This window comes from Charadrius vociferus, unplaced genomic scaffold (genome assembly GCF_000708025.1).
Source record: "Charadrius vociferus isolate BGI_N301 unplaced genomic scaffold, ASM70802v2 scaffold67, whole genome shotgun sequence".
NCBI classification, from domain to species: Eukaryota; Metazoa; Chordata; class Aves; order Charadriiformes; family Charadriidae; genus Charadrius; species Charadrius vociferus.
Window position 1 is genome coordinate 1,569,599 of NW_009649485.1, and position 18,678 is coordinate 1,588,276.

At 37.9% G+C, this 18,678-nt stretch overlaps 1 protein-coding gene across 1 annotated transcript in view; it reads right to left on the minus strand.

Moving 5' to 3' along the window:
- Window positions 1-18,646, minus strand: part of HDAC11 (histone deacetylase 11) — a 28,337-nt gene extending 9,691 nt beyond the window's left edge. Inside the window, exons 1-6 of the mRNA XM_009889917.1 lie at window positions 18,622-18,646; window positions 17,145-17,293; window positions 13,920-14,020; window positions 7,573-7,689; window positions 2,544-2,586; window positions 994-1,070 (exon numbers count right to left, since the gene is read on the minus strand). Coding sequence (XP_009888219.1) covers window positions 994-1,070; window positions 2,544-2,586; window positions 7,573-7,689; window positions 13,920-14,020; window positions 17,145-17,211 — 405 coding nt within the window. The 5' untranslated portion in view covers window positions 17,212-17,293; window positions 18,622-18,646. The remainder of the gene's footprint in view (window positions 1-993; window positions 1,071-2,543; window positions 2,587-7,572; window positions 7,690-13,919; window positions 14,021-17,144; window positions 17,294-18,621) is intronic.
- Between the last annotated feature and the right edge of the window lie 32 nt (window positions 18,647-18,678).

Here is an 18,678-nt window from a genome sequence, read left to right on the forward strand (position 1 = left end):
AGCAGGAAGGGAGAAACAGTGCACTGTGATGGCATCCAACTGTAAAAGCATGAAATCCACCATTTAGGAAAAGCTGCTATAGGGACTGTATGCATTAACGCCACTTTTAGTAATAACTCATTTTTTATTCCATGTCTGCGAAGAAAAAAAATAATTTTAATTCTTTGAGTCTTAACTTTGACAAGTTACTATCTTAATATAGACATGGTAAAACCCAAAGATTTTGTACAAACTGTCATCCACCATAATTTCTCAATCAGTATTTTAATGATAGGGAAAACAGAACACTGCGGATTACTTTTCTGCAAATTACCACATACAGAAATTGGGATGTTATGTCATATAGTGTGCTGCAATCACTAGAGCTTATGTTTGATTATTACTGATACTTTATAAATATTCCAGTATACAAATATACAACAGTACGTTTGATAAAAAGAAGCACTAATTGCAGAAGCCTCCTGCTTCAGCCTTTCAGCAGCTAAATACCAAATGTATTCATTCACATTCAGTAATTATTTTGGAGACGTTCACATTTTTATTGATGAATTTGAACCACTCTGAGCACTGTATAGTACAGCTTGATTCAGAGAGGATTTCTGTCTCTGCATTTGTCTTGATCGTAACCACTGAAACTCATGTGGAATATTCAGGTTCAACTGTGAGGCTAAGATAATTATCACTGAGGATATTAAGAGACAATCTGGTTTGATTTTTAATGTTTTTTTACAAGAAGATATTATTAATGCAATTGTAGTGGTTTATATTTACATTAATAATTCTGACCCCTGCAACTCTTGCTTTCCACTTACCAATACTACATATGCATTATGTTCTGCAGCATCAAGTACCACACCATTTTCCTGTTCCTACCAATCTATAGATGGCTTTATTTTCTCCTATTAAGATGCAAATTAGTTCTTACAAATTTATGTGGATTTTTTTCCCATTTGCACAAATAGTAGAAAATACTGGTTTAAGAGTACATCTTACCTTTATAGCCAGTGTGATATCTGCGTATGCACAAAATCCTCCGCCTTTGTCACTTGAACAGTGATGAAAACCACCCCCTAAATGTAAAAACGTTGAAGAGGTGAAAAGCTAGATACTAAGGAGCATAAATGGTCTTTGCAAAGAGTCAGAGATCACTTACATGTCAGGCACATTTTTTCCTTTAGCAAATACAAGCGTCTAAGCTGTCAAACTCCCACCTAGCGCCACAAAACAGCTCACAGGGTTTCTGTACACATCTTGTGTGGGGACTACCAGACCATCATGCAAAGGATCTGCAGATGCCCATTTTAAAGGGAATTGTCCCTTTCATCTAGCAACCACCCTAAGAGTTGAGAAATGTACATCTGTAACACACAGTGCCTGCAGGGCAGAGCATGCTGCTGTCAAAGTTCAGCTCCCCCAGGTACGCCGGAGCTGCCCTTGGTTGGTGCATCCCCAGGCAGGACATCCTCACGAAGCCAACTGACATTATGGGGAAGTGGAAAGGGCACGTGGAAAGCTCTTTTCTGTGCTGAACACTGGCTCAAAAACATACCAAACTGAGGACTACGGCCTTATCCTTATTTGCACGTGCCATTGTCTTCTGCAAACACTCAGACCAGAAGAAACTTTAAGAATTCCTCTTTAAAACAAACACACTCTTTACAACAAAAAAGTACTTAGACGTCCCCTATATTTTTATATAATAAAACAGAACTTCTTGCTGAGAAACCCACTACAAATAACTAAGCAAGAAATTTAACAAGCTCACTTTATAGATCAGTAAATACGACAGGCTTTTGAGGGTTTTTTTTAATGTCTATTTAAATTTTAATATTGGATATTTGCATTGTAGAAGATGTATGTAAGAAATAATGGAAAAATCCCAGAATTTATGAGCTCTATGAAAACAACAAGCTAAGTCTTACATGACAAAATATTGCTTCAATAGTTTACTGGTTTTGCATTGCTATTTGCGATGAGCAGGAGAGCGGGTTTATATTCACTATATTCTTCACAATTCATTCATTCATGTCTTTTTCAGGAAAAACTGCACAGCCAAAACCAGACACTAACTGGTACAGCCCTGCTCTCCAGCATATCAACCAATCCCTTGATCTGGTATAATATGTAACTTAGTTGATTATAAGATCTGTAAAAATTATTTTATAATTTAATGAAAAGAAAGGTTTTATTGAAATATTTAAATTCACTCCAAACATCTTTTTCCTTTTTTTTTTTTCATACTACTTCAATTCGAATACTTTTCGTTATATATGGTATCATATCTTTATCCAGTTAGGGTTTTTTTTCTTGCCAAAAAATACCTTATTTAATTATACAACAGCAGTTTGGGTGACAGTATATGAGAAAACAAATCCAGTACTTTTTCTAATTTTTTTCCCTTTAGAGTTGATCTTAGTTAAACACAATCCAGTCGCTTTCTGTTATTATAAACAGAACACACATCATGCTAATAATACATGATAATACTACGATGTTAAACACAGTATTTCAAGTATCATTTAATGTACTACATTTGTACTTACCCACATTGATTGCCCAGCCTCTATCAACAGCAAGTTTTCCTGCCTTAAGAAAATTACAGCAAGAACTTCATGAATGAATGAGGCAACAATTTAGCACCCTCTGCTTCCATCCCAAATGCAACTCTCAGCATTGACATGCCCATTGAATTTTCGGATGTTTTACCACTGTGCAAAATTCTGAATCAGATCTCTGAATACGAACCATACAAAAATATCCTCAGCATAAATAATTGAAAAAATATTTGATGTCTCATGTGTATTTCATTCTCTGGCAGTTCAACAGATCTAAAACTAACTGCGTTTTGGAGAGATGAACACCGACCCCTAGCAGTCAAGGGAAAAGGGAAAGTACAAGTGTTGGTAAGAGTAAAAAAATGAGCAAAAATACCCTAATATCCTTCCTGTTCATGTAAAAATAGGAGGGATGTAAGCTCAAAATTCTGAAAATACAGATTAACATAGTTTCAGCTTGAGGCGGGGACAGAAAAATGCTAGACTGAAGTGTCCTGTGAATTCTAAATTATATAACATGCATAGTATAGATTACCAATCTTTTTCCCTCCAGTACAGAAAAACTGTGCCTGTATCTCTCCTTTGAACTCAAATGACATTCAGGGAAGGGAAAGTATTGACAGAGAAAGACATACGCAATACTTAAATGATGAAATTTCAATTGAAAAACCTGACTTATTTTGGCCAAGAAGAGTCAAACAAGTGTTTAACTGCAGTATTCCTTAAGTGTCATGTTAAAATATATATATATTACTAGTTTTAATTAAAAAGAACAAAAACAGATATTTTTTCCATAATCATGGAAAGAACATATTACACATCATATAAGAAAGTCTGGACAATTGAGAATTTTTCATCACCAATATTTATATTTGAACAGTTCTAATTTAATATTAAGAAAACTACTGGGAAGGTAAACATCATCCTGTTATGAACGTGCTAACTTACACAAATTAGATCTTGAGAAAACGACTGTAGTTTCTGAACTATAAAACCCATTAATTCACAGGGAAAGCACATTATCTGTGATTTAGCATACTTCCTAGGGATTCCTCACCAAAAACCAATCTTCCAATATTGCTAAAAAAATCATTAAAAAAGTACAAACTCAACAGGAATTTTCATGATAAATGAGACCATCAGGAATAGCAGAAGATTGTACTTCTGATTGTACTGTCAAAATGTTATTGTCTGATGAATCAAAACTCCTTTTGAAGTACATAATTATTTCCCCATAATAAAAAAATAAGAAAGGTAAAAAATAACAGCATATGGCACCGAGATCAATCCAAAAGTGACCAGTGATGTCACCCGTATTTCAGGAGGCATGATACAAAGACCTAATAGAGAACTAGTGGCTCTCTTCTACATGGCTACATTTATAATACTGAACACACATTTATGAATTAAAGATAACAAAAACACAATCAAAAACATCACAAAACTATATATAAGTATTGTCTAGTAAGAACCATGCTGAAATAGGTTTCACACATGCATACTGGCAAGACCCTCAAGAAACATCAAAGGTGGAATATAAGGAAACTAGACTCTTCCCAACTATTTTTCTCTTCTACTATTTCCTTCATTCCTCCCAACTATTGTACAGAAAGACAGCGTGGCTGTAATAAGAGAAGACTCCGCGTGTTCCTATTCAGACAGGACTTTGCAGACCAAAACCCCTCATCTCAATAATCACTACTGACTGCACTCAGAAATACAGCAGAGAACTGACCAGGTGTCTGAGGTGATGCTGAAGGACTAACTGGAGACAGAATGGAGCTGCTTCTTCAGCTGTGAGTGACAACAAAAAATTTTAAGCACCTTGAACTATATGAGCCATATGAAACCAGAATTCTTTCTCTCTACTACTCTCCAGTCTATACCATTAGGTTTTAAGAACAAAAAAAAAAACAACAAAAAAACCCCAAACAAAAAACACCCCACAAAACAAGCAACAAAAAAGTCAAACTACCCACAAACTTTCTCTCTCCAGCCCCTGCTGGTAAATTGCTCAGAGAAAGCATCCCAGGTGGTTTGTGCAGGTTTGCCTGAGGGAAATGCACCGTCTTCCACTTCTACCATCTTCGCTTTTCCCAGGTAACACCTACTGAAGGAGGTAGCACTTTCTGTTATCTAGCCTATTACCATAATCCAATAAGTCTAAAGTTTTATCAGGAACTTGGCATGTTCTTTCCAAACTCATATACTAAATTGTCCTTAAGGGTTGGTTTAATATTTTCAGTAGTTTATCTGGTTTTGTCATGCTTATGTAGACTATCAGGCTGAAACAAAAGCACCAGACACCGCTATGCTGTACAAACACTTCCACATATTTCCTTACCTCGCTATTCTTTGACTTTAAATAACACGTACATCCCAGACGACAGAGCAACACAAGAGAATTAAAGTAGAATTAGGAAAGGGGATTTAAAAGCTCAGAACAACAATAGCTGGAGAAACAGCCCAAGGCGGGCAAGATACATACAATTTTTATTCTATAAAAGAAAGCCATTTCCCACTCAGAAGCCTGAATTAAAACCAGAATCGGCAACCTGCAATGACACTTAAATATGGTAACTGTCACAGGACTTGCTGTTGTCCCAGTGATTTAGCAAGAAGCCATCGGTGATTTTTATTTAACAGCTCAGAGCAATAAGCACCAGTTAACTCACTTCTCTCCGACAATTTCAGCATCAAGAAGGTGACGTCTTGATCTTTCCCTCCGCCACCCCCATGTTCAAAGTCTTCCTGGAAATCTTCCTTTGCTACTGCTCTGCTGTGATCACGACTCTCACCTTTTCCTCCGATAACAAATGAGATTTTTCTGAACATACGCATATGTATGTCAATATATTTTTCAACTACTGAGAACTTCACAGAACCATGAAGAGCTCCATTATGTAAACACCCCATTCCCCGTTATAAATAATAAAATGCACTGGTTTGCAACACAGCTCAAACCTACACTCAAACTTTCTGAAGAGCTCCAGACATTTAGACATCTCTGACCAGCATTTTGATATTACAGAGGGAGGCAAGATGACACGCTCAAAACAAATCGCACTGTTAGAAGATGTTTCTGAATCTTAACTGTAGATATCTAGGCCCAACCCCAAGGTATCCAGTCCATTCCATTCCTTTCTTTACTACCTTTTGGTAACAAAAACTAATAAATGGCACAGTTAATTTTGCATACACACTTGCAAATCCAGCAGTTGGATGGCACACAGATTTAACAAGAGTACTAAAATACTGAAAGAAACTGCCTTTTTTTTTCCCTATAAAGAATCAGGCATCGAGTAGTTCTGTCGTTAAAAAGGTAAACACAACACAAAAGCAGGATATTTCATCTTGCCTTAAAAATCTTCTAACAGCTGGCTCTCTACTTTCATTTCACATAGTAAAACCCAAGAGGGCTGAAAGTTAATAGTGTCCAGATCCACTTCAATCACACACAAATGATAGCAGCAACAGTTAATCGCACATCAGCCCCATGAAATTAAAGAAAACTTGGAGAACTGCTTCAAACTTTTGGCCTGGCTCACATCATTCTCACAGGTCAGACTCAAACAGATTCAACCTTTTCCCATTGTTTCTGAAAACCATACTGCACTGCCTTTTACGTACTAGTCACAGAAGAGCTCTTTATATTATTTATGTATTTAATGAATTCTTGATACATTCACAAAAGTAAGCATTTAATAATAAGAAACCTTGATTCTAGTGCACAGATTACTAAGTACCCACATTTCTGTTGACAGAAATGGGAAGCTTTCTACTAACCTATTTCTGAAAATACTGCCAGTAGTTTATCATTCATTTATGGCTCCCCAGTCTTGCTCACCTTTAATATCTAGTGGTTGCAATAAATCGTATTCTCATATCTGGCACAGACCTACCCCGAAAGGCTCGCCAGCCCACAAAATAGTGTTCTTCAATAACTGGGTTCAAATAGACACAGAAAAAGCCATATGGACTTCTATCCTTTTCACATGCACCCACCGTAACAGCAACCTTCAAGAAGAGTAGCTAAAATGCAGCAAAGATCTATTTGTACCGTAATATTAATGATTTCGGATAGGATTATTTGTCCTCCATTTATGTAACTGTTACAGCTCAGTGCCTGCGAAGAGAGATGGGGACTGCCACTATCTTCTCCCAGCACCATGCTGTACAGTTTCTGATCTCTAGCTCTAATATGACAAGGAATGATAAAAAGGGCAGAAAAGGTCCCATTAGTTACCGGTTTACAATTACGAAGGCATCTTGTCCTCAATACGTGGTTTAAATAACTCATTCCTGGCCCCAGCTATTAACTTTTTTTTTTTTTACCTCCTACTCCCTCAACATCTCTAACAGCAATTCTCAGGCAAAATTACACATCTGGCAACACTTCCACAGCTCTTCTGACCAGAGCACTCTTAACTAATTTGAAGACAACTCTGTTAAGGTGAAACAGGCTATATCTCACTGAGTTCGGAGCTGCTTATGTAGTATTTACAATAGAGGAAGCAGATAAACTAACCGTTAAAATGGGAAAGATAATAAGATATTTAAATTTAAAAACTTATCGCAAGAGCAACCAAACCATGGATCTCTTCCCATACAGCACCAAGGCCGTTTGGTAAATTTGTGCTTTAAAAATAGCTTCTATGTTATCCATTTTGAGATCTCCCATTCCTAGAATTAGTCTGTATCTGAACTATGTTCAAAACTAACTCAGTCTCTATGTGCTAGAAGTCGTGCCGTATCTATCATTGCTTGCCCAGGCTGCCCCCTGTTGTCTCTTCTGCTTCTACAAACTACGGACCAGAAAATTAGGTACGTCCTTCACCTCGGTAGTGGCTAACAAGCAGCGAATTTTGCTCATGTTTAGGACCATACACTAACTCGTTCCCTCTACAGGCCTCCAGAGCTCAAGCCTCCGAGTTATACAAAATATTACAGCTTTATATTACAGGTTTATAGTGTTTTGATCATTAAATACAATAAAAATGAATCAGGAGCACCTTACCATTATTGTTCCTCCCGTCTGGGTTCGTAGAGGTTTCAAAACTTTTCTCTGAACAACAAAATTGGGAAGAAAGGCAACTGGTGGAATTTCCGTGATTGTAGCCACAACAAATGACCACTACAAGGGGAGAAAAACAAGTTCCAGTTAATGTAGCCTGTCGTAATGATGACATTTAGATCTCTCATTAGTTGCTACATACTGAAGAAGAGCTCACAGGTCCTTAGCAAGATTTTTAATATTTTTTAGATGGAGATGACCACAACAGTCCTTATTATTAACCTCCAAATAGGTTTGTCCTCAAGTTGTTAACTATGAGAATCACCATTCAATCACCATCAGTAGGGTTTTCAGATTTTAGTATCAAATAGTAGTAAATCTGAAATTTTTCAGCAAGCTAGTACTTCAGAATGTCTAATAGCCCTAGGATTGGGTGGAAGAATTGTAGAATGTCCTTCAGTAGTATTAAAAGCAAGCTAGACTTGATACATTGTTCAAACCTAAAATATCTTTTCCCGAGTCAAGTCAAGAGGATATACCAAGGAGAAAGGAAAAATAAACAAACAGACAACTCAACTAAGAAGTTCAAATACTTAAGTGAACACAGAGTGCAAATTTTAGCATGGAAAACTGATTAAAATTTATTTAGCATATTAAACACTGCTGGAAAATGTTTCAAGGAAACGGTTTGTTAAGGAGTCGTATCACCAAGAATATGATTTGAAGGTTAGAACACAAAATATTTGCAATATGTAAATGCTTTTTTTTTGCAGATACATATAGATTACTTCAAAGAACTTTTAACATTGCTACCAGTGATAACTCTTCTAAATATATTTCAAAGCATAAGTCACAAGCAAGACTAGAGCTCCTCATCCAATACTAAAACATTCAGATACCGAGAATTACGAATTTGACACCCTGTACAAAGATTCTGAATAGATCCTATTTTCAACATTAGGAAATTTAACTAGATTCAGTACATTTGTTGCCTGATTACTGTTAGCTGTCTGTTTACAAATGACAGGAGGTACAACTGCTCAGTTTTAACCAAAGATAATCACATGCCAATTTCAGGGTCCTCAGATACTCAAAAAAAGCTTAAGCTACTTTGGTTTTCCCGTTATCAATGTTTCAACTACAAAGTACTATTGGGTGGGGTGGAGGGGTGGCATTATTCATGAAGTTCTTATGTACTAACTATATTTTGCCAGCTCTCCATTTTAAACTCTTACTACTTTTGTATTTGTAAGACATTGTTCTGTTACCATACTATCAGCTCTCCACCCTTAACAAAGTGCTTTAATTATTTGTAGTACAGTCAATCTTGATAAAGTCAGTTTGCAAGATATTTTAGCTTTTAAACAGGCATAATGTAAAAAACTAGATTTAATACTGTTGCTGTAAAATGGAATTGAAAAGGTCACATTTGGATAAAATACATTTTTATCTCAAATGTGAACGACGACCACAAAATTTCAGAAAGTTCTAACACAGTTCAGAAAAGTTTTAATCTGAATGGGAAGACAGATTATTTATGAAGATTTTAATCTTGAGTGGGAGCAATAAAGACTCAAATCAACACATACACTGCTGCAAGTTTAAGTGAATGCAAGAAATCCATACAAGGTACGAGTGAAGAGTAAGTAAAGCTCTCCACATGCAGCTGAGGACGTGTACAGAACAGCATCAAGCCCAAAGACATTCACTGCTTCAGCCGTAGTCCTTAGTCCTGTGTTTGAGTAGTTCCTAACGTATGGGGGAAAAGCCCTTTGACTGTGAGGAAGTCTCAGAGTTCAAGAATGCAGCTATAGACTAATGAAAATGCTTCTCAAAACCACCGCTATAATAACTGAGAAATATGTTGCCTCAAACTGTAAACGGATTTGTGCTTTTTTTCTTCAGTGTGTTAATTTTGTTTTCCAACATTCCCTGCAATAAATTCTCAGAACAGCTACGTACATACTGGAAAAGAAAAATCAAGAGGAACTGATTTTATATAATTGTATACTTTTTCATGTTGCAAAAATAAAAAAATATTTTGAATAGATGAGGACTACATTAATTACATTTTCCAGGCTATCAGTTGGCTTCCATAAACACAAGCCTTCACATAGATTAGTTTTCTTTGATAGAGAACAAACCCTTCAAATTTGGGGGGTTTTATTTAAAAATATCACTACTTTTGCATTCAAATTGCAAACATCAGAATAATATCACTTACTAGTTCTTTCGGTAAATACTCGCTCAGCCATCAACAAATTACTGATTCTCTAGTAAAGTTTTGTAGAGATGTAATTACATAACTTAACAGAAATTAAACCTCGGTCTGGATTCAGGGAAGAGTAATGGTCATATACTAACACTATTCATTAACAAGACTTCACTTACTCTTTTTAGCTATCAACTCCATTTAACTCTTTACTATTGCTAGTATCATAAGATTTTTTAAGTGATATACCTTGCTATATTTTAAATAAATAATCCCATGTATGAATAAGTTTCTATTATTAAAAAAATAATAATAAAATAAATCACTCCCTGTTACACGCCTCCTACCAAATTAACTGCTAGGCACCATCATTAAATGTGGCCACAGCGTAACACTTCAAGATGTTACACTCAAAAAACCCCAAAACCAAAATGAAACAAACAAAACCCACTACCAACTTCAAGAGTTCTTAATTTTCCTTGCTTAAGCCCAGACTCCATAACAACATAGCCATTTAATGAAGACATTATTGCAGCACTCTACTTATAAAGTATTATCATCATTAACTTTCATTCCTTAACTATAAAAACCTCTCCTTAGTAAGGTAAAAGGACTCTACAAATTATTTTGAATTACTAATATTGAAGGACTAAAAGTTAAACTGAAAAACTAATATTAGGCAGATAAAGCTGAAGTAGCTGCTTTTATGCTGATACATCCTGGATTAATACAAACAGCACATTAATGATCAAAGCCAACCTCTGATGTGCTGCCTTTTATGTTATGCATTCATTGCATTCAAAATAGCCAACAACTATAGCCAATTTTTTTTTAAATATGCAATTTTGTTCTTTAATATCTAAATTTAAACTGTGTTTAAATCTTTGATAAGTTCCTGGAGCTAGTCCCAGCTTCAAGGGAAAATTCACACTTACAAATTCAACATCAAGCAACTAATGTGATTTTTTTATTTAGAAGCCTGCCTGGGACAAAGCTATTTGGGTCCATCTTCAATAGATAAAGAAAGTATGTTTTTAGCTTGCATTAACATAAGATAAAATCATAAAGGAGAGTAGGAAGCTTCTAATTTTCACAAAGGTTTTCATGTCAAGGTATGAACGCACTATTATCATCAGAAATTAGATGCCACACTGGTAGAAACCGATGACAGGCAGCTGACTCACCCAAGAAAACCAACCAGCCAAAAACCAATTTGGGTGCATCAGTCACCCAACCAATGAGTTGGTAATATTAAAAGGAAAGAAACAAAACGCTGTTAGCCAAATGCTACCTCATCCTTAAGAGGTCTCCTAGTTGCTTTAGCTGCAAAGAATGCCCTACAGCGTTTGCACAGCAGCGTAAATACTGAAACCTGTCAGACCTTGTTCCCCATGACCAAGTATTCTCCTTCAGTGTTTTCTCCAAACATACTCAAATATCACTACCTTTAAAATAACATTTTTGTATACTCCTACAGGCCTTTAGCTGACACATTAACATTTACATGAAAATTTAGGTAAAAGGGATCAAATCCATTTATCTGCTCTCATGACCTTTTGAACTAACATTTTACAGCAAACTACCACTCGCCTTCATAAATTTTTCACCAATGAAGTTTGAAAAAAATTGAGCAGGAGAAAAACCAATGTAGTCAGCAAAGAGAGACAATGGATGACAGCACAAGGACTGCACGAACTGAGGAACTGGACAGAGGAATTTCAAGTACTCCTGAAGGTACCCATTTTACCCAAACCAAAACCACACATTTTCAGCTGCCAAGTCACCTTGGTCACTAACAGGATCACAGACTGGTGGGGGTTGGAAGGGGTCTCTGGAGCTCCCCCAGTGCCACCCCCCACCAGAGCAGGGGCACCTCCAGCAGTGGCACAGGACGGCGTCCAGGCGGGTTTGGGATGGCTCCAGAGGGGGAGACTCCCCCACCTCTCTGGGCAGCCTGTGCCACTGCTCTGCCGCCCTCACAGCAGAGAAGGCCCTCCTCAGCTTCAGATGGAATTTCCTGTATTCCAGTTTGTGCCCATTGCCCCTTGTCCTGTCACTGGGCACCACTGAAAAGAGCCTCGCCCCATCCTCTTGCCACCATTACTTGCCATTCATTACTTTACTAACACTAGAAAAAGGCAGTAAGTGGAAAAGTACTGCAAGCAAATTATCCAAAATCCATTCATTACCTTAGAGATCTAAATTTTTCAAAGGAATAACTGATGGGGAATCACCTCGATTCAAAAGGCCAAATTTTGTTGTCAGGACTAGTCATGAAGCAGGGAAACAGGGAGACCCTTCCTTCCAACACAGTACTATTTGATCTACTTTGTGCACACCATTTTGTTTCTCTTCAACCAACCCCCAGCCAGCTTCTTCAGCTGCTGCTAAGATACCAAACACCACCTCTTCTTGCAAGAGTATGGGATTTCCTACCAAATTCATGCTCAAATTTTAAATGTAGAATAGTCAAGTGATCCGTTATTTTAAGAGACCTAGGCATTGCCAGAAACACAAGCACCTTTGCAGTCTTCAGAGCTGATCTAACATAAAACTATGCCATTTACTGGTAGATCTGTATTGGTCTGGATTTTTTTTTTTTTAAAAAAAAAAAAAAAAACACACACAAAAAACCAGCAGAGCAGACTTTGGATAAGGCAACACAGAGGATACCCAGTGCCTTTTCATGTCTAGCCACGTTATTTTTCATTTACAACTAAGCACTTTTATCTTCGCTGCTTGGCAGGAATTTGCTCGCATGACCAATACAACACCTTCCAGTTTCTACAGTTGCAAGAAATATTCTCTCAAGAAAAGGGGAACGAGAGATACACAGTTAATTACATCTGAATGCACATGACAATACTGGTTTTGAACACCAAGACACAAGTTATACAGACAATTCCCTGTGAAGCCGTCCTGTAGGTACTAAAAATATTATTATGGTATTCCAAACTGAGCTATGCACATTACACCCTGCTTCAAAGAAGTGATTCAGTAAAAAGAGGTGGGTGGTTCTGTGGAATTAAAAGCTCAATATCAAGAATAGCTGCAATAAGATCAAATCTAATGATGTATGAAATTGCAAGTAACTTTATAGCACAGAATGAAGAAGCATAAGAGAACTTAGAAAAGGAGTCAGAGTGAAAAAAGTTCACACAAATAATAGATTCCTTACACAGAAAAATAAAACATTCCAGAAACAGCAATACAAGGGCTCTTTCACCGTGGAAGGACAAAGATGACTCAAAATAACTTCTTTTGAATTATGAAATGGAAGATTATTTCTCATATAAATCCATTCTCTGCCCTCCAAGTAAAGAGTCGCAAAATAAAAGCACTGTCACCTGCGCCCATCTACTATCCAATTCCACCTACAGATAACTGAATATATCCAGAAACAGAGATCTCCCACATTTAGGTTTTAAAGCTAGATTGAAGCTTAACAAATGGGTGTTTCATTTAAAAATACCCAATGAATGTTCTTTACCCCCTGTGAATATGTAACCCTGTATGAGCCGGTATTGGAAACCTTCACACACAGACAACATGCAAGGTTACGCCCCTACATTGATCTTTCAACTCTCTCCATATTCCACTGGCACAGGCAATGTCTAGGTATGAAGCCAGTACTTCCCCCCACAAGAGAATCCCTATACAGCTGCTCTTTTGAGATTACATAAAGCCCAAACCCATAAAGCAACCCTTGCATTAAAAAAAAATCCTATAAAGTACTCCATTTTAGTGGTCTCCAATGTATTTTCAATTTCAGAACTGTATTTCACTACTGTAAATCAAAACTTACACTTTTGAAGACTAAAACCCTAGTACTAAGGAGAGTATTACTTACATCTCAAACATTAAAGTTTTCCTTACATTCATTTAACTTTCCTGAAATATCATTTCAGGTCACCTATACAACATGGTAGACCCTCTTTCCCCTCCACCCCTATATAGTGTGCATTGCCCACTATTTCTACATTCTTCTTTCAGTATTCTCAATGACAAAGTTATAAACGTTATCAAAATATGCACTTCTATAACCTGTAAAAGTTGATTCTATAACCCTAGGATATTTGCCGCCTTTGACACTAATTTTAGATAGTTTGCTTGAAAAACACAATAATAAGTACAGCACCTTTAATTTATTAAGGTAGCGCCTTGTGTGAACAACCAAGAGATCTTCATCAGTGGCTTCCCGTGCCTGTACAATCAAGTCATCTGCAATTAGTTTTTCTTCTGAAACAGGAGAGAAATAACAATTGGCATTGTATACCATTGCTTAACGTCCCATATTCCACCCTGCCAAAGAAGCTACTTTGACCTTGACATGTTAACTTCATCTGTAATTCAAATCACTGAAACAACTTTTGTTTGCTTGGTGTTTACAAATTTTCCAAATACATTCCCTCTATCCATGTAAGCTATTAAGTTAGTGCGTATATGATAAATATTGTTTACATAAGGTTTTCAGAGTGTAATCATGGTAAATTCTTGTTTAAACTAAAAGAAGAGACATGTAGTGACAGAGGATGGACAGACAAAGAAGAAGCCTTACGGTCTAGGGCTCAATACACTGGGGAAATCTTAGTGCTCATACCATCAAATATTCACCACTCTAACATGTTTTAAGAAATTCCACATTTGATACTAGTATTTAATTTCCTAAATCAGAGGAGAATAAAAAAAGAAAAAAATGGATGTTTATGGAAGCAAATGCTTATGCTTAATTAGGATATTTCTGTCACACCCCCACCTCCATTTAATTTTAAAAAATACCAACAACCAGCTATTAATTCTTCCCCTTAGAGACCAAAAGATAATTCAGTTAAAAACCTAGTTTTATAAGAGCAAGTTACAAAATATCACCCCAAGATTTCACAATATGATCAAAGATCATACCTTCGAATGCACGCATCTGGATATACTTGCCAGAAAGTTCAAGTTAGGGTCAACTAAAAAAATGCAAGCAGTGCAGGAAAACAGTGTTGCTTTGCATATGATCACTACAAACAACCAATAGAAGGCACCACTCTGATCTTCCCAGAGAAGTTTTGATATTTAATTGCTGCACAGCTACAGTCTAAGACTGCACCTTTTCTCCAATTTATATTTGGAGGAGGAAGAAAACAACTCACAAACACCAGAGGTTTTGTTCTGAAGTGTTATACAAGAACAGCACCTGCAACAATATTTGTTTTGGCAAGCTCATGTTTCTCCTGTCTGAGGTTCGAGAAATCTTTCATTCATTCATTGGTGTCAGACAGAAAGCCAAACCGCTAACAGTTTCATTCTTGAGGAAGGAGAAGGTAAGCATAGAAAGATTTTCACTGGTCATTTTCTGGAAGATGCCCAGGAACAGTGTAGGTCAGCTGTTGGCAGGAGCTGCTACCCAGCCAGAGAAAACCAGGAGGGCCCTGGGGTATCCTACAGCTTCTTTCTCCTTTACACAGCAAGGAGAGTAAAGTGGTTGGGAAAACCAATTCTCTGGGAAAGACTGAGTAAAAGAAAGCGTGGACGCTTCACACAGAAAAGAGCTGGAGGAAAAGACTTTACACAGAGAAACAGGAGAAAGACAAAAGTTTTGGTTAATTAAGAAAATGGTTGTGGAACCCAAGACTTAATTATTTAAGGTCATTAGAAGGAAGATCCAAAACTCAGCAAGTAAATGGAGTGTTAGAATTCGTTTAACCTTGGTTAAATGAATACAAGGCAGCCTAAAGTCAGAAGGGCAATACTTAACTGCAAAAGTTCATCACTTGAAGGAGTCATTAGGATCACAGACAAGGAGAGGCCTGGCTATCAGACAACCTTTGTCTTGGCAAGAGAAAAAGCTTTTTTTTATTATTTTTTTTTTTTAAAGCTTGATGAGCAAGCTTAAACTTTAGATGAAGAGATGCCAAGATTTTATAGGCCCTGATCCTAACCTTGGTTCTTATTTTTCTATATCCTTAATGTATTTCTGCTTATACCTTCCAATTTGTTTAAACAGCAATAGCGAGCACCATCACAAAAAGTTCTGCTTGTCACCAGAAGCATCTCAAAGCTCTTCCAAAACATTACCAGAATAAAACCATGAGGCTGATAAAAAATAGATTGATACCAGCTGTGATCATCTTTCAGCCTGAAAACTAAGTTACACCCCGCAGCAAGGCGGTCATTAACACCTGTAGTTTCCCAAGCCACGAGGAATAGAGGAAGGCCGCAGTTCTTGCCACACCAGGTGTAAAGCAACGGCAGCACGAGGCTATACAACTTATACACTCCCTAACTCCTTATATACTCCCCAACTGCAAGTCAGGCCTTGCAAGCCAAACGGCTTATAAATTTGCAGCTAACGCTGGAAGGATTTTCCATTCATTGCTATGAAGCTGAAGGCTGTGTTCTGTTTTAGATCCAGGCTTGGGCCTCAAAAGAAAGAAGAAACTGGAACCACAAACGGCAGCTACCCTCAAGAGGAAACTTAGAGGAAATCTTGTTCCCATACATTAATCTAGAACTGAAAGAAAGTGTTTGAATCATTAAAAATCTGTTGAGTATCGAAACATGCCACTCTGAGCTACATGCATAAGACTCCAGCATTCTGCACCTAACTCGGGCTAGGCTGAAAGTCAAGATTTGGGTGGTCACTTCAGAGGTGGAAACAGTTCTCAAATATCCCACATGAACAGTTGTTGTAAAGCAACGGAATTCTGCTACTTCATGCTTTCATTCAAATCGCAAAAGACCAGAAATATTTTTAAATGGTCTAAAATACCGCTACGCTCATAATTCTCCTCACTCCTTTTTACTCACAGTCTTGTAAAGCTCCGGGCCAGAGTGAAATGAACCAAACTAGTTACTCTGACTAGTATTATTCATGCCTCTGGGGAGAGCAGATCATGTAATGAGCTCGAATTTTCAATCATATTTCAGGAGTTTCACTCTGCACAGACACCATGACTGAGCTGAAACCAAAACTGTGGGTTTATTTAACAGAGCAGGCTAGAACATACATTTTCAAAGGACTGTGGAACAAACCTTTGTATTAAAAAACTCCTGTCATAGGATATTTGCTCTAACATTACAATTTCATCTTTTAAATATTTCCTATGCAAAATCTTCAACAATACATAACACATGACATTCAACCCACCTCAGAAATCCTACAATCAATTTAACTTGCCAAGATTTAAGTCTGCAAATATATAAGAATACTAAAGCACTCCAAATATTAGAGCATAGCTTAAATCTACACAACGAGCAATGAAGATGTACAGTCACTATTATATCAGCGATTATTAATGTAAGTCTGCAGTAACTACATAATTTCCATTAGCTTTTGTGCAAATGTTGGTCTAAGAGGTACCTTCTGTTATTTTACCTTTCAAGAAATTGATTACTTTTCCCCATTTCCCTGCATCAAATGGATGCAGTTTCTCAAGTCCCATGAACGTGATGTTGTAGTCTGGAGAATATACGATAGGCCAGCATGCTGAGGGCGCATCCTCATACAACTCGGTTCTGTGAGGCCTTGAAAAGCAAAAAAAGTTAAACAAGTCACCATTTTCAGCAACTATTTACAAAGTCAAATGTTTTTCACTAAAAAATCCCACATTAGAGTCCTTATTAATGCCAACTTCCCATTAGGAACGATCCCCGAAGATGCTATTTCCCATGGTCACCGAGGGAACTCCTGGTTGTTTAACTGCTCTTCAACAGTGGGGTCCGGGAGATCCCTGACATCCTTCACTTCCAACCAGAACAGAACTAACCAGCAGTGGGGAAAAAAAGAGTAACTGAAGAATGCATGTTAATGAATTATGCATATGAAGTTCATTACAGACATTAGTTAAGGGAAATATTTGCTTCTCTCCCCCCATCTTCTCAAGTTCATCAAGCAGCACCTGTCTTAGAAGGTGCATCCACTTTTATGGACAACGTAACCTTCAACAAATACCTTACTAAACTGACATTTTAAGGTCTGTATCAAAACACAAATTGAAAAAAAATGAAACCAAACCACACTGCTCCTGCACATGATGCTTACAAGGTTGGCAAGATTAGTAGGATCCGTTCCTAGGCGCAACAGATTATTTTCTTCAGCAAAGTTCAGCTCAGCATAAGTAAAGAGGCTTGGGTTTGTATCTGCGTAGCGTATGACCACAAGACATACTCTCAACTCTAGACCTCATGTCTGTAATCCTTAACCAATGTTTTCCTTTACTCCCCCTCCAAATTCTTGTATTCTCCAAAACTCAGTGGCACAGCCAGCTCAGAGCCCTCCTTCACAACCCGCTCAAAGAATAGGCAGGCAACGCTGTGCTCTGCATTACAAACACACGTGTGGGTTATTTGGTGGCCACCTGCATGCACACACGGGTCAACAGCCAGGTCAAACCTGTGTTCACACCCAGCTGTGGCCTCCCCCCTCTGTCCCAAACCCCAGGATACTGAGTTAAGCTGAGACCTCTCTGGTTCCCTGAAATTTAGTTGAACTTTGCAAAAGTCTTTGCAACTTACTGAGAGAGACAGAATGGTCCTTTGTCAGGTGAACAATACAAACAGAAACACCCTTATTTCCAGCCTAAATATGCTCAAAAATACCCTTTTAAAATCCAGTTAAAAGCAAAACAAAAAACCAAACAGTAAGACAATGGAGGTTTTTCACCAGCGCCTGCAGTCCGGCCCCACACACCGCCCACAATCACAGCCAGGGCTCCCTGGATCCTTCCCTCGTCCCACCCCGCAATAAAAGGCGGCTTTTGTACGGTGCCAGATGCCGCCCCGGCTCCCCTCCCTGCCTGCCAGCAGGGCCCGGGGCGAGGACGTTTCCCGGGGTCCCCCCCCTACAGCGGGACACCCCCGGCCCCAGGCCGGCCCTGCCGCGAGCGGAGCGGGGGGCCCCCGCCCCCCCC